Source organism: Callionymus lyra, chromosome 15, assembly GCF_982586985.1.
Source record: "Callionymus lyra chromosome 15, fCalLyr1.hap1.1, whole genome shotgun sequence".
NCBI classification, from domain to species: Eukaryota; Metazoa; Chordata; class Actinopteri; order Syngnathiformes; family Callionymidae; genus Callionymus; species Callionymus lyra.
Window position 1 is genome coordinate 22569311 of NC_141832.1, and position 17253 is coordinate 22586563.

General features: G+C 39.1%; 1 protein-coding gene across 2 annotated transcripts in view; it reads left to right on the plus strand.

The window, feature by feature from the left end:
• The window catches only part of LOC148065381 (SH3 and cysteine-rich domain-containing protein 2-like), a 39725-nt gene extending 22797 nt beyond the window's left edge, over window positions 1-16928 (plus strand). The window contains exons 5-11 of one of the 2 annotated variants that reach the window (XM_087809971.1): window positions 1219-1334; window positions 2836-2905; window positions 3094-3182; window positions 6061-6149; window positions 10591-10642; window positions 13099-13236; window positions 13966-16928. In XM_087809971.1, coding sequence (XP_087666097.1) covers window positions 1219-1334; window positions 2836-2905; window positions 3094-3182; window positions 6061-6149; window positions 10591-10642; window positions 13099-13236; window positions 13966-14064 — 653 coding nt within the window. In that variant the 3' untranslated portion in view covers window positions 14065-16928. The remainder of the gene's footprint in view (window positions 1-1218; window positions 1335-2835; window positions 2906-3093; window positions 3183-6060; window positions 6150-10590; window positions 10643-13098; window positions 13237-13965) is intronic. The other variant, XM_087809972.1, reaches the window with a different exon arrangement.
• The last annotated feature ends 325 nt before the right edge of the window (window positions 16929-17253 follow it).

Below are 17253 nucleotides of genomic sequence, written 5' to 3' on the forward strand. Positions count from 1 at the left end.
CGAGGTGCTTAAGATTTCCTTTTTTATGAGAGCATCTCAACACCGCATGCCTCGCTGATTCACGGTCGTCGCCTCACGCCGGCACATCTTTATATCGTACATGCATCCCAGTGTAATTAACCTACGGCTCCGATCGCACACCGAGTTCAACACTACGACATCTGAGTGGATGGTTCGGCAGGCGTGAATAATACACAGCGTTCCTTCCGACACTTTACGATGAGTGGGTCAACGCTGACTCGTCTTAGAAATGATGAGTCTATTGGCAGTCCAGGCCTGGACGATCCCATCTGGCAAAGCAGTTGTATCATTGTGTCACCTCAAGTACACAACACTTGAAGCTGCAAGCGATGTGTTAATCGTCACCATGAACAAAATATTACATTATCATGACTGTTTTGATTTGAAAGTGCTGAGAGAGGACAGAGCAAGCCAAAGCCAAACATTTCTTTCTTGAGCTTTATTTAATCTCACCGAGGGATTTAAATAATCATTTCAAAGGCTTTGAGGTTGGAGTTCACACCCAGTTAAATATTTGATCTTAATGATGACAACTCACATTTTAGGCCACCATGTTTTCATACACTCACAGAATAATAACTCTTTAAGTACGGTTCATGACTTTTTTCAACCCACTTTTTGGCTCCTATTGGAATTGTGATGAATTCTGAAAAGATGTTGTTTTGGTTGCATTCGTTAAGACAGAAACATGTGCGTGGTGATGTGTGACGTCAATGTGCAGCCAGCCCAGCAGCACTGCCGTGGGCAGCAGACCTCACGGGGGACATAACATTCCCCAAGATGACGACCGTCCTTTGAAACTCTACTAAATTAAACACAGAAAAAATGTCCATTTGTTTGTTTCTGGAGATTAATTCTGCTCTGCTTGAGATAAACTAAATCAGGGGGAAACATAATAATCGTTTTCCTCTTCGATCACGACCTCCTATATATCGGGGTGACACATTTCTAACCATAAACCTCTGTGTAAAAATGTGAGCATGATTAAAAACGCCTCATTAACAATTGAAGATTTAAAGTGGGTCACTTTGCACCAATTTTTAATTCAGACCCTCTGGTTCTGCCAGAGTAGCACAGTTGAATCTCACTGTGCAGTCATGGTTGTGTGTGTGTGTGTGTGTGTGTGTGTGTGTGTGTGTGTGTGTGTGTGTGTGTGTGTGTGTGTGTGTGTGTGTGTGTGTGTGTGTGTGTTTTCAGAGGCTGTGCGGTGTCGTGTAGACCCAGTGTACGCTGCCTTGCGTTTTGGGACGTCCTTGGCACAGATGAGCCGTTCCAGTTTTGGCAGTTTGTCCGAGTCACCAACGCGCAGCCTGGTATGAGCTGATCAGATGATCTGTTTTTTGGGGATATTATTATAACTTATGACGAGTGTGTGACCCATCCAAACAGAGCCAAACAAACCTTCATCGCACCACATTTTCAATTTGGAAATTTTCCAAACAAATAAAAAAAGGTTGCAGCACTCTAGGGAAACTTCCTAAAATCCTGGTAATCTTTAGATCAGTGGTTTCAGAAAGGAAGTTTCAATAAGTTTAGGGGAAACAATACAAACAGAAAAAGAAGATTTTAATTAAAAAAACAAAAACTTTATCATAGCCAGCTGAAAGTTTAAATAAAGCACAAGGAACCATAATTTATTCCATAATTACAAAGTTTTTTAAACACAATTTATACCCATAACACTGTTTTCTAAGAGAAGCAATAAATTGTTTTTAATTTATTGTTTTTGTTCGTGAAATTGTTTATGCATAAAGAGATGTTTTTGACTGTAATAATTATAATAATAATAATAATAATTGTGATAAATTCCTGTCCTAGTGTAAATGACCAACTGACCAACCTAATATGTGAAATTTTGATCAGGGATGGTTTATAAAATAACCACACTATATATTGTGATTTCTGATGGACGGCCAAGCAGAAATAAAGATGGAATAAACATATTATATGACGTGAAAACTGAAGAAAAACAAGGGAATAATTGAATATAACAAGGTCTTCTTGGGCCATGACATTTTGAAAAATACCTAAAATTATCTTGAACCTTTTGATTATTATTTAATGTCAAACATGTATTTACATGTGTTTAAGTGAAAAACTATGATCAAAACAAGTTTTTTGAGGGAATACCATACTTAAAAGAAATACCAGTGAAAAGGTAGATAGGACTCCAAAAGAATATGTAAAACTTTCAAAACTACTTTTATATTATTAGTCTTTTAGTTTGACCTTGGGACCTTAGGAGGGCGACATGAATAGGAAACTAGGAAGGACCATGTATGGTTTTAAAAAAGTTGTATTTTTAGTTAATTCTCTGAACCCTTATCTCAAGGTCAATGTGACCCAGAGACCCCAAAACAAATCCCTGGTGTTGTCTCTGGGTCATAATGATCAACCTCCACCACTGCATGTGTATTTATGGAAACAAGGGAGGTCGTTGACATGTGACCCAGAGACAAAAAAAAGCGGCAAATTCATTTCAAAATATCTATTTATAGTTATCAGAATCGGAAACATCTGTATTGCCAGTAATGTAAAAAACAAATCAGCAGTTTTTCATGGTGAAATTCAGAAAGAGAGAATGTAATTTTCCATTGACACCTTTAAGTTTACTTAACTGTTTGGTCTTGTTTGTCTGGTGGCTGGGGAGTGGATGGAATGCTTCACTTCTTAACACATCGAGGGCAGCGAATCAATTATTCACAAAAGTTCCACATCGTAGACCTTGAATTTAAATAATTCAATGCAAAGACACTTTTCTTTGGCCTCACGCTGCGTCCACTAAATCTTTCCGTATCTGTGCTCTCTGATAAGGGGGAAGGGGGCGATGAGAGGATGCAGAGCCACAGCAGCATGGACGAAGAGATCTCTCAGGAGACGGGGGGTAAACATGTATAAGCGTGTGTCCGTATCTGTGTGTGTGTCCATGCAAATGCCGTGTTTACCTGTGCGTGTCTGCAGGTGTGTGAGAGAGATCTACCGTGTCAGTGGAAAACTTTGACATGCCTGACTGCATACGTTTGAGCACATTCTCGCCTCACACTTTCTAACGATCTGCCTCGACCTCCACAGGCCCCCCCGTCCCCGACAATGAGGGGGAGAAGGGTAAGGAGGAGGAAGAGGAGGAAGTCAGCGATGGCCAGGCAGAGACGTCCATAGAGGTGAGGAGTGTTTGGCTCCAGATGGTTTAACATGGGGACCGCATGCTCTCCTTGGCAGTTCATGTGAAAACATCAAACTGAAGCAGATGTTGCTGCTTTCCATGGTGCCACACTGAAGTGACTCGTCATTGCTTTCCCACAATATTCATCCCGGGTTTGTTCTCTAATCTGTGCCAGCCTGAATATGTTTGATCTCTTTCTGTCTGACTGGCCTGTTTTGACATAATCTGAACTTGAAAAAAGGTGTATAGCCTGCGAATACATATTGCAGCACTGACTTCTGATACCATCATCATCGGTCATGTATTTTGTGACAGAGAAATTCGACCTTTTCACAGGCAGCAGTATTATTATTTGACAGATTAAAGGTAGGGAAAGTCATTTTTTTTAAGTCCTCTCTCATGCGTCACAGCTGGATTTTTATTTTATGTTGTGATCAGAATCGTATACAGAGCAGACATTCAGCTGTTTTTAGAGACAACAACCAGTCCCACAGGCTGCAAGTCGCCGTGATACCGGTTGAAGGGAAAGAGGGTCAATATGCTCCCCTGTCTCACACAATGAACAAAACCAAAACGGGCAGAAAGACTCCCATTTCACCCACTATTTTTCTTACTGGTTACCTAGCAAATGTTTTGTGTGCATCAATGGAACACATTAAAAGTGAAAAGTTCAGATTTTTATTCATACCAACCATTTCTTTAAGGGCATAAATACACAGGATTACGCTAAAACCCAATTGATTATCCAAAGAGTCAATGACAATTATAAGCCTATCAAGCAGTATAGTTTCCAGTACTTCAGAGAATAGTCTGACTACATCTATAGGCCTGTACTGGGCGACATTACATAGCTTGCCCACTTTGTCTTTAATAGGTAATGAGTAAATTTCCCTAGGGTTGCAAACATCAGGAGTTCAGCTGTAGTTTTTTCGAGACTAATGGCTTTATAGTTGGACTGCTTTTTAACTGTTTCACAGACTTGATTTCGGTGTGACTCTTACTAGCTGGTTGTTTGCAGTATAGCCTACTCTATAAGCTCCACTTTTAATGGTATAAAACAGCTCTTTATAATGCTGACTCCATCATTCTGTGATATCTCCTTTTCAAGATATGCCTTTGAAGGTACAGGTTGAAGATGTTTTCGTTTTCACCTCCTTCTAGCACCTGATAACATTATTGTTAGTGAGGCTTTACATATACAACAGCATCTCCTGGTAAATTGATATAATTAAGGGATTGCTCTGTAAGACTATAATTGCCCAGTTGTTCCTCCTTAGTAACGGAGGACCAGTCAAGCTCTCAAGAATGATCAATATTCCCATTTTTCTATTCCTTACAGACTTCTCATACTGCCTAGCGATGCATGTGTGTCTAGTGTACTTATACGTTGGTCCAACTAAGACGTGGGTTACCATTAAGTTTGTAGTTAATTGCACCAGTCAGCATTAACTGTGCTTATATTTATAAGTTGATCTAGCGACTACCTCCAAAGAATCGCTAATAATAATCTACCCCGAACAATTCCGATGACGATGTTGTCTGATGACGGTCTTGTTTTGAAAGGAAGGTTTCTAGGAGTCACAGTATATCACAGTACTTTTAGCCGATTGTCGATCACTGTACGGTAAACTCTGTCACATGTTCTCTGGCCCAAACACAGGCCATAAAAGTTATAGAAAAAAACCTGTACAGTTATTTTGAATGTTTAGTGAGCAATTGATGCTGTTCGAAAACTTGACTGATGGGTGACTTTTGCGGCTCATAGTAGCGTCGCAAAAGAGTTCTGTCCGCCAATATAGGAGGATTATGGATTTCATTCACTTCCTTACATTCAGAAGAAACTTTAAATGAACATAGCCGATCTTTTGACAGTTCCTGCATGAGCTCTACTTTAAGATAGTCAGATAAAGTCTCTACATCTAGATCAAGGTTGAATCCGGCGGCAAACAAACTCACCAGTTTGGTTGTTACTGTTCTTATGTTTCCAGCTCCAGTTCTTGCAACAACATCCCCATTTGTCCGTTTCATAGATGGAGTTTTTTTTTTGTTTTTTGTAACTGTTAAGCCAGTTCTTGAGGACACATGGCAGATTGACCACAATTAGGACCGGGCACCGTGACCAGTACTCTCTCCCGTGCAACTCCACCTAAGAAGGAGCTCCATGGTTCAGCCACAACCCCCCAGTCTCGCTCGATCCAGCCTGTCCTTCTAGTGTGGCTTGGTCTATTGGCTTTTCGATCGCCTTTTTTGATCGATCAAGACCTGCTAAGATGGCTTGAGAATCCTCACTGATGTTCTCCTGGAACCATACATGTTTCATGAAGCATCCTCTTGTAAACATCCAAGCTTCCTCAGCAGGCTTGTAACATCCAAGCTTGTGAACGTGACGGGTGGCAGGTCTTTGAAGAAATGCGAGACAAATGTTGGGATATTGTCACACAACGCTCATGTATTACTTCTTTATATTGTTTACATCATTCTGTGCCTGTTCTCGAGACAAACAGCGCTGCGTGGTAGAGCACACCTTAAACAGGATCTCTTGGATGCTGGAATCAAAGATGTTAGCAGCCAATGTAATAATCTCATCTTGAGTGCTTGTCAGCAAGAAAGTTGCTCTCGTCCTCTGCAGACATTTAGAAGATATATCCCGACTCTTTTCTCGACGTATTGATGCATCACTCTACTCTTGTGTTTGTGTGACAGAGCCTTTATTGGTTTTCACTTGGTCCACAATAATATGTCTAAAATGTTGGTCAAGGAAAAAAGTAACATCTTCTCAATCAGTCTTAAAAAGCAGACAATTCATTTGGGTTCTATGCATGAATTGTAAACTGTTATTGTCATCTAATCCAACTTCTATTGGTCTCGCTATCCAGGTTCCCAAGCGCATCGAAGTCCATTCCATCCACACCTACGTAGCTCTGTACAAGTTCCTGCCTCAGGAACACAACGACCTGGAACTGCAGTGAGTAAAGACGTGTGTGCAGGTGTTTGTTCCATGTGTGCAACAGAAATGACCCAAAAGTTCAGGATTCATTTGTTTTGTTTCTGACCCCGTGGCTGGTGCAGCGGTGATGAAACTGCCGGCACCATCTGCAGAGGACGCTGCCAGAGCGTCCTAAAGGAAGACTAATTATAAACGCTGAGCCCGTCACTGTCCCCACGTAGAGCTCGCGACAGAGCTTGGATCCCAGCAGGGGAGAGGATAAAGACAGAGCAGCAGAGAGATGAAAGGGAAGAAGCAGCGGAAAAGAGAAGAATATATAAGGAGAACGAGAAGGTGGAGGAAGTGGAGTGCTAAATACGAACGGCTTTTCAAAGTGAAGAATGAAGAGAGCGTATAGGAACAAAGGTATAAGACGTCGCATTCATGGGCAATTTTACTGTGGTTTCCTTAGTTAAAAGTTGGAAGGAAAGTGATTTTCTAAGCAGCACTCTGGCTGTGATAGAAGCTTTTATTACAATATTCATAGTCGGATATGAAGGAACAAATTAAATTCACACAAATTCTGGGTGGTGGTGTCTCTGGGTCAAGGTGAACGACCTGGTTTCCATAAATACATATGCAGTGGTGCAGGTTGTTCACATTGACCAAGAGACAACACAAGGGATACCTCAAACACATTTGTTTTTGTGCCTTTGGGTCACCTTGACCCAAATGAACACAAGAGTTAAAGTTATTTCCTTTTAACTTTGATGTTAATGGGACATTCAAGAAAATAAAGTGAGTAAAAAATATATCAGCTAAAAGTCAATATTTGATGTATTGTCTTTATATATACTAAATAAAAATCCAATTTTATGGGACATCTTAGTTATAAGTTGACCTCAACTATGCTGAATTAATCAAATTAGAAGCACAGACTAAGAGAAAAGATGAAGAGAAAATCTTTATAAAGTCTAATATTCCAGCAATCTCTTGTATCCTCAGTGACCCTGATTCTGATCAAAACATTGTTGCAGACTGGCAACAGAAAGCCAGACTGTCACAACAATGTGCGACATAATGAAGGTATCTGAGGGTGCATAGAGAATGGTGTCTTGCTCAAGAGGAGCACATGATGGGATGGTAGTGGAAAGATACCTGAAGAGGATTCTCTGACGACAGAATTCCAACATGAAGACTAAAAGCACAAGTGAAAGTCCTGGTTATAAATAGACTCGGAAGTTATGTATTTTGTAAGAAAGACAAACACTCCAGAGAAAATATAAAATATTCATGTTGTTGCTGGGTGTTCTTACTTTAGAGAAGAAGTAGAAAAGTCTAGGATCCAGAGCAACCAAGGTTCCTGCAGCAATCTGAGGATATGTATGAATTCAAAATGCATCATGTGACGTCACGCTTTCAATTTGACTTGAAAAATATGTAAATCCCAGCGTGGAGATGACAACGAGCGGGATTGAAGAGTGGAAGCAAATAAGCTAAGAGTATGACTAAAAGATGAAGGATTGCATGGAAGTATTTACTGATCAGGTGTAAGATAAAAATGTGTTGCACACCACAGGGTAGAGATGAAAGAGATGCATTATGACAAACTCAGATAAATGCATTTTAAGCTACTGTAGCTGATGAGTTGTGTAACTGCGTTAAAGCATGTGTGTGAGTGTGTGAAGAGCGAGCAGGGATCCTGAAGTGAGCGCAGACAAGTGGGACAACAGCTTCTCCTTGTTTAAGTGGAACACTGTGTCCCAGTGAATAGTTGGTCGCACCCATGCATGGCCGCTTTTATGTTACACCTATTAGGTCGCAACGTGGAGCCTCATATGTTTATTATATAAAGATGTTGACTCCAGATTCATGGACCATTGATAAGTCCCTTGTTGGCTTTAACTTAACTTTAAAATACATAAAGAAATTAAACAAAATCCCTTTTTTTTTAAAGGAAAAATGCAGAACTTTCAGCTGAACAGTACAGTATTTTTAGATAGGATAAAGAGTTCCAACTTGATATGATTTGGTGATACAAAACAATCTCATTTAAAAAAACAAGTCCTGATCCTTTGCCTTTAACTTGTTATGCAAGACACTAACACAGTTTTTAGCGCTGTGACTAACATCTGACATAACACCTAAGCTTAATCATGGGCACTTCAGTTCAAAGCACTTTCAATCATGTCTGTTAGGCACTGAAAAGTACCATATAATGCTTACTTACGGAGAGCCCAGAGGAAACCAATCTTAACTTAATTTTTATAAAAACAAATCATTACTCTTAATGTTGTGCAATAGAACCTTATTGATTCGCTCAGCTCTTCAATTTGCTATTCTTCTCTAGAACAAGCATCTTATCATCTTAATCATCGTGATTGTTCAAAGGCAGAAGATTGTATTTAAAGTTTGGCAATACAGTATTTGATAAAAATTTGTATTATGAAAATAGCAGGAATATCGCTCGAGGTCCAGGAGGAACATGATTGGCTGTGCAGTTTATATTTTTATGATATAATTATTATGTATTGACTACTTAAAAATAGGTTTATTGATGACAGAAGATATTTTAATGACATCAACAACAAGGAAGGAAAGTAAACATACCGATAAAATAAATGAAGCAAACAGCAGGTATCTCGATGTAGTATAAAAAAAGAAGAAAAAAAAAGAAATAACGGAGTTAAGGTTCTGCAGGGTAACAATAAGCAGGACCTTGCAACGCTGCAGAGCATCTGAGAAAAAAAGAGCTTGAGCTAGTGCAGCATTCTTCAGCGATGCCTATTAGTTTGACAAAACTTCAACATGGACTTTCAAATTACCAGTAAGAAGAAACACGTGCCGTCAATCCATCCTCCAGTTGAGACCACAATGAAATGATGAAGAAATGCATCAGCCCCAGGGCCCCACGCGTTCCATACAACCCTTTTAAGAACAAGCCAGGCATCTTGAAATTTCTCAGGAAGCTGATGAAAGTGGCATGAAAAAAAGGCATACCTAAGACATGGAAAAAGGGAACGTGGAATTCTAATTCCAAAGGAGAAACTGTTATCATTCCACCAATTCTAACGGATCAGAATTAGATTGGATCAGATTTCTTTAAGAATCATGGATCAAATACTCACCCCTTCTTTTATATAGTTATAAAAGGGTGGGATGTTAGATTTTTCAGGTGCCTCGAACATGCATATGTAATCTTGCACCAGAAGACTCAACAACGCCAACAATTGCAACATATAATAATAATAAATATCAATAAGTAACTTCATCATTGACGGGCCAACAAACTGAAAGCTTGACTGCTTTCAGTTTGGTTGTATCACACACTACTCAGTTCAAGAGGTTGCTACATGTGCAGGTAAAGAAGTGGCTTGAATTAGCCAGATGTCTCAGATGATCCCCCACCGATGTCAGGCGTGCTGCTTCTACCTTTGCCTCAGTAAGGAGATGGATGCCAGGTACTACACAGGCAAACACTCCGCTATGGCACAGGGATACTGTGAGCCAAGTCCAAACTGGCAGGAGAAGATTAGGTCTGGGAGAAACACATGGCAGACGACAATTAGAGGGCTGATAGAACAGTTGAAAACAAGAAGAAGAAGAAGGTGTGCCAGGTCTTTGGTGGCCGCTGGATGCTGTGGGATAGGATGGAGAGGAGGAAAATCAGTTGTCATCAGCAATCAAGTATTCAAGCCGCTTGTTTCTACACGATAAGGAATCTGTCATTTTGGCTAAAGAGGCAAGAGACTTTATCGGCACTTGTTCGGGTCTGGGTCAGCCTCCATGAAGGGCATTGTGTTCACAACTCATGATGTGTTGTACCAGGGCAGTACCATCAGATGACCAACTATGGGGATGCCCCCGAGCCTAGCCCAAAGTTACATAGCTGTGAAAGTATCAAGAGATGTCTCCCTTTAGATTTTCATTCATCCAGGTCATGTTTACCAAGGTGCCTTGCTTCGGAACCTTCTAGACAGTAATGTTTGAGACCTCTATGCATATTGAGATGATTTTCATAGAGGTGACGACAACCTGGAGACATTTTGTTGACCAGACCAATGATGTATGTACGTTGCCCCGATTGAACACTGCTGGGATAGAACTAGTGACAGTTATGGTTAGGTAGTAGTAAAATCCATAACAATACCATTACCGCTACTGAATATCTAATTATTGCTCATCATAATCGTAACTAAATTAGAACATGAGGAATACACTATTTAACAGAGGAAGAAGAAAGAGAAAGAATTGATCAGACAACATTTTTGTGTTAATACATATACCAGTTAAGTGAAGGTTTGTTTATATTGGACTTGAAGGGTTGTGTCGGTCAGCCATGACTGACCCAAAGAGTCTTCAGACCTTTCAGGTGCTTCTGTGGAGACCACATAGCTCCTTCTGTCTCATGCTATCTTGTGTTCTTGCACTCATGTGTCTTCTATCTCTCCTTTTCCTTATCCTGTATTTTATTCTGCAGTCCGGGGGATCGAGTCCAGGTCACCGACGACTCGAACGAAGAGTGGTGGAAGGTGGGTTTTCATTTCTTTTCTTTCAGTAAAACAGCCGAGTATTTAAGCGAGTTGAATTGTTCACATATGGTAATTTGAGGCTTCAGTGTACCTGCATCACGTGAACAAACTGCCGAGGACGGAAATAGAAGATAATTTACTCTGAAAAACACTGAGAGGGTTTAACCAAATGAAAAGAAGGAACATTGCAGCCTCAAAGAGGTCCTTATTGCCACAGTAATGACTTTCACTGCCTTCTAATGGAAATAAATGTGTACTTGTGGTGTGTATGTACAAGTGTGTGCCCGATGACTTTCTCCATTATTGTAAGGATAGCATATATTAATGATGATGATTGTCCGGGGATTGACTGGAAATTATGTTTGGCAAAGTTGTTCATTTTAGCCCAGATCTGTGCAGTAACACTACTTTTCTACTGACTTGATCGACATCTTGAGCGAAATGGATAATCTTTCATTGATAAGTTTAATGTGCTGCAAATTCTGATGACTGATATATCACAAATGTACCATTTGAAATTCTACAACTTAAGAGTTTTCTTTCAGAGTGTTATATCAAATACATCGAAGTGAGTAGGTAAGAGAGGTATATAGCGACACCTACAGTACTTGGAATAATTTCTTAGACTTTCCAATATGCATCAATAAAAGAAACAGACAAACCCTCAAAACAAAATGGCTATTGAAAGAGAAGTATCTAAACACACTATATGTGGTAGATCTCCTCATCTTTCGACACTGAAACTGTTCCAAACATTTCAGTTTCTGAGGCTAATTAACTTTGGCTCTGAATTTAGCCATATCGACCACTGTCGGCTGCCAACACCAATGGCTTATAAGATGAATCTCATTCCATTTAAGGTCACATATTTTTTAATTAACAGTTTTAGTTTCAAGTTATGTCACTATCCTCTAAGGGCTGAGGTTTTTTTTACTGCCCCATTTTTTTCTGGATTTGGACAAACAAACAAAACAGTCCCCTGAGGATTACACAAATGTTTTTCACCGATCATGTGATGCTTTATCTGGTGTTGTGTGACCTTGAGTCTTTATTTGCTCTAAAAGGTTCGAGGCCATAGCAAAGCAATTAGACATAATTAGAATGTATATAGAAAATATCTAATCTGTCGAAACAGAGGTTGGATCAAGATGTATAATTACTTTTCGTGAGTAAGTTAGTGGCTCTTTGGTTTGTGTGTTGATCGACGGAGGACCCGAGGCGCCGACAACAGCGGCTATTCTTAACACACCATCAGCCCTGCATGACAAGCCGTGACAATAATTGATTAAGAAAACAATGACAAACAATAAACAAATATCATTTTGAAACAGTGTGTAACAGAATATAATAATTTCACGGCTCTTGGCCAGAAGTCATGGGACCAGAATTGGCTAGACAGGGTAAACTACTTGCTTTGTGTCTATGATTACAACCTCTTGCATGTATAGTACTTTAAAAGTGTAAACGGGCTCAAGTGTATCATGGTTGTCCTAGTTTGAGTGCATCCAGATAGGCAAGACAAAAGGCAGTCCATTCATCTGCAAGTGTAAGGAGGCTTTCCGGAAATCAACCTGAATATTATGACAGTAACAAGTAACATTTTAATTTGTCTGTTTACGTGCTTGTTTGTATAGTAATACGGATTTGATTTTTCAAATATAAGTCTATACGTTTTTGGGCTTAAAAATACAAATAATTTACCAAAGCTATATATATGTGTTTTATTTCTTTAGGATTTTCTTGATATGTTCAGATTGTAGATGTTATTATGATTTTATACATCGCTGTTGTAATAAATAACACGCAATACATGATCCAAGACCTTTTCTTCTAACTGCTCTCAGATCGATCAGTTTTATATGACAGGAAGTACACAAAATGCACATCATCTTTGAGGAGCCCTGCCTTGGAAACACTTGGGTTTCCAACCAACGTCAAAATCAAACCGACTCCCTAGGTTGAATTTAGGTGCTTAAAATTGCAACTTTTAATGAGAAGCACATCCATGCTAATGTATAATGATATCAACAACCTTTATAATACCTATGCCATTTCTCCAATTTTATACATTTGGATTTAGATAATGGAAGAAATATTTTAAAGCAATTTTATTGGCTGTCGAATAGTAAAACATCCGTCCATATATTGTCCTTCCAGGGGGAGCTTTCACATTTATTGTTGGTCATGACCTGACATTTACACTTCATGAAATTCTGAGTAGATCACTCTGATAATGTTCCAGTTAATGTATTTGGGTTTTTGAAATTGCAAGCTAAAGCATTTGGCCCTGACACCTTTGCACCTCATTATTGAAGAATTTAAAGTAGGTGTTTGCTTAAAAGCATTGTGCTTTAACCAGAGTTATCAGCTTTTAAAACATGGTGTGTTCTTGTCTTCTATGAATACTTTGAATAAAAGAATGAAAAACTGATTTACAATTGTGCTTCTTCTTTCAGGGTAAAAGTGGTGACAAGGTGGGATTCTTCCCCTCTAACTTTGTTCAGAGGGTCCGGCCGGGAGAGAGAGTATGGAGGGTTAATCAGGGTAACCCGGGTAACCGAGAGAGAGGACTCATGGCTGTGAGGGAGTCTCAGGTAAGAATTCTCAGGTTTTATGAATACACGGTATTGATAGCATTTTTCTCTTCACTTTAGTCTCGTAAGGCCCAGAGGCCCACCAACTAATTTTAAGTAGATTCGTGTTCATGTTGATATGGTGACCTATAGTATAAAGATGCCAGTGTTTAAGATAAGATAAGGGAGATGATAGCGGTCAACGACAGTATATGAGTTATAAGTTATTAAGTAAAGGAGAACAAACACAGAGATATTTCACTTACATTGAAAATCACACTACTTCATCCAGTTAGCTAAATATACATTTTCTCTGGCCCTCGACTTGGACTGATCAATCACTCGGAATGAGTTTGACACCTCTGCTCTAGAGTGACTTTTGGAATTCAAATGAATACCATTGTCAAAGTCAAATTGTTATTATTACTATTTTTAATGCACGTAATTACATTTGTTTGAGCAAAAAAAACTTTTCTGATTAATGTTTTACATAAATGGCTTTAATGTGACTCAACCATTCCTTTAATAAATGACCAAAAAATAACACATTTATCTCACAATAATGATCTTAATTTTCCAATCCCAAGTTTTAACTGCAGCTTTAGACTCACAATGAAAAACATGTAACCTGTATGTGATTGAAAAAGGCTGGAAGATGTTGAAAAGTTAACAGCATATTTGATTTTAATAACTATTGTTTCATAGCCATATTTGTCTTCAATTTGTTGTATTTTTCTTCTTCATTCTCAGATCTGTGTAGGGAAGCGTGAAGACGGTGAGGAGTTCCTAAGACTGAGCAGTGGAAAGAAGAGAGGTCTGGTAGCAGCCGACTCTATAGAGGAGATCTGAGCATCGAGTCTTCATCAGAGTGGATCGCTTGAGGAGCACCAGCACTCAAACCTGAATTATCGTTCGTTTTTCTGCTTCATAAAGTTCAGAGACACGTGGACCTTTAAATAATCCGTTACCCATCTCCAGCGAACCACAGGGAACTTTTCTCACATTTGTTCTTCGGACGTAATTGGAGTACGAAGAGAGACACGACCACAGGGTTGTTAGCTACCAATGACATCATGGAGAGGAAGCAAGTGTCCAACCTGTGGAGAGAGTGAGCAGATTATGAGCCATCAGTGAACACAAAATAAAGGAGAAACATTTACCTCAAGAGCCCTCAAAGGAAGATTTGGATGTAAGGATTGCAGCTCAATGGATCTGTGGTGAAGAAGTTCTGTATCTTGAGTAGATTTAGTGGATCCTTTTTTAACCGAAGCCGGTCCTAATAAGTCATTTTTTACCAGCAGAAAATCAAGAAAGGATTAAAAATCATGTCATGTCATTCCATTCAATATGATCAGAATGAAATTAGTTTCTGGGTCTGGGAATGACGGTAATAAAGGAGCACGTTGAAAAACAGCAGCAACAAAAGAAAGAACTGTAGACCATATTTCTGGAAGCAGAGTCTGGTGTGTTTCTTGTTGTTGGGAGGTGGTCTGCTAGCATTTAGCTTCACTAGCCTGCCTCTCTTTCGTGTCCATAGTCAATGCTTCCTTTTACCTTTAACGTGTCTTTTAACTTGTCTTAAATCTCAATGCTAAACTGCAAAAGTCTGATACACTCAGACGGGTTGTGGAGAAATTGTATGTCCAAACGGATGTTAAAAACTGGTCAGTTCATCTGAGCCGTACTTCATGTTAATGCTGTGTGAAACTTTTTGTGACAATATTGTATACAATTTCAAAAAAGATATATTGATGACGAGCAGTTCAAATTGAAAATTAAATTACTGTAGTAATTCGTGAAATGGATCGAGTTGATAGTAATGATTATGAAAGGGAGAAAAAATGAAACAGAGACATGAGGAGAGATTTGATGTATAAAAATATGAGAATCATTATCATGTTTATTGCCAGTGTTGTAAAAAAAATGTTGCTTTTGTCGTCGTGTCGTGGATAAAGTAAGCCAATCACAGAAGCCCCCTCTTTCTGGTATCTAAATATTCTTGCTGGATTATGGCTATTTATAATCCAGCAAAATGACTTTTACCATTTTAGTACAAAAGTTTATAGATTAATTGTAATTCTATGATCAGGTTAGATAAGTGACACCAAGGCTGCAAATAATTGTTACAGAGAGAAAGAAAGAAATCGTGTTTTCTTTGTTAAAAGAACAATAGCGATGAGTCTTCTAAACTATTGATGTTTCATGGATAATAGATTTCTTTGCAAGGCTTCCAAAATGTAAGACTAAAACTGATCTTTAGTTTGTATCAAAGATTTACATTGTTCTATATCTGAAGCAAAGATTTCTGAAGAAAATGTTTGTTTCGTTTCAATTATATTCATCTCTCTTAATCTTAAACCACAGTTTACACCAAGAATCCAAATTTGTAATCTTATGCTGAAACAATTTATGGTAACTCATGTGTTTTCTAGCCTTAAGTTTACACTTTTTCTGATCTGATTTATTTTAAATTCATTTTTTAAGATATTATCTTGTCCTTTACACTGGTTTATTCGTAAGTTTTTACAAAACAAGCACACACTGAAGATAGTTTTGTCCACCATCTTAACCATCAGAAGAAATCTGAGTTCAGTGTTTAGCTCAGGGCCACAACAACCACACACTGGGATTGAATCGCCGACCACTCAGTCACAAGGACCACTCGAGCTTCGTAGTGCAACTGAAGTCCTACCAAATCTTTCACTGGGCAGAAAAAACCACCTCGAAAAACTCTAGTCGTCAATCTCTCTTTTTTATCTCTAACTTTACTGTTTCTTTTTACAAGTTGCCTTTTTTTGTAAAATCATATCTTCATGGTCGGTCACACCTTGAAGTAGACATCGGTCTGGAATAATTGAAAAAAGAAATGTAAATTAAACATTAAAAAAAAAAACATTTTGTAAAGAATGTTTGCAATTGGAAAAATCCCTGAGGCATAAGTGTTATGGCGAAGGTGTGAAATGGGATCACGCCACCGTGTTTATGTCTTCCAAGCAGAGACATTTCATTTTGTCCTCGCTTGCACAAAAAAAAAAAGAAACACCGAGGGGGGGATTGGTTGATCAGAGAGAGCGGCCTCAGCAGGCGCCGCCATCGTGTTTTTTGAAGGGGAGCGTAAACCTTCGCCAGTGTGGCAGTGAAACACCACAAAGAGGCTGTTTGTCACCGCGACGAGGAGTTTAAATCAGCCCGACAGCTCGGAGGAGGACGCGGGAGGGGAGGAGGATGAGTGGGATTGTAGAAAGACTGATGAGTCATCGTGACCGTGCAGGTACCGCCGGACCCATGGGTGTACTAGTCACCATCGATTAAATGTCAACCAGTCATCGCCATGTTTTGCTTTGGTCAATTTTGACATGGAAGGACACCATTGTTTTTCTCCGAGCAATAGATGGATCACTTCATCATTTATTAAAGTTTGCCCTACTGTTTGAAAAAAAGGGCTTTTGTTCTGTGCGGGATGAGAACCCTCCTCCGCTTGTTATGATGAGATGAAGAACTGTGATCATGATGAAATCATCAAACCCTTTTGTGTCTTCAGTAAATGTTTTTCTGTACAGAGACTGTGTAACATGATCAATAGCACTTTATTTTACGTCATCCGACTCTTTTGAGGATTAGTCGTCATTACTGTCATTTATTCTGACATGGAACTGTGTGTTAGTCACTCCTGTCTTTCCTGTCATTGTGTCATGTTTGTTTCCACTCCTCAATAAAATACATTCACACCAAACAGATGCCCTGTTTTGTACCAACATGTAAATCCCGAAAACACATGAACACATCGTTGAATTCTGCAGCTGAGATCAACTAACACCTGGCAAAGGTGTCTTCAGCAAACACCCGTGTGTTATATATTAAAACAGACGTCAGTAAGGTCGGCCCAAGAGGCTTATTTGCCGCGTGCCCTGTGGTTATGTGGCCCCTAGAGAAATTAAAGTACTGTAGAATAGTAAAACAACTCTTAAAATGATTATACAATTAATTAAAATCACGCACAATAGAAATGTGATTAAAAATATAATATCATTTCTAATT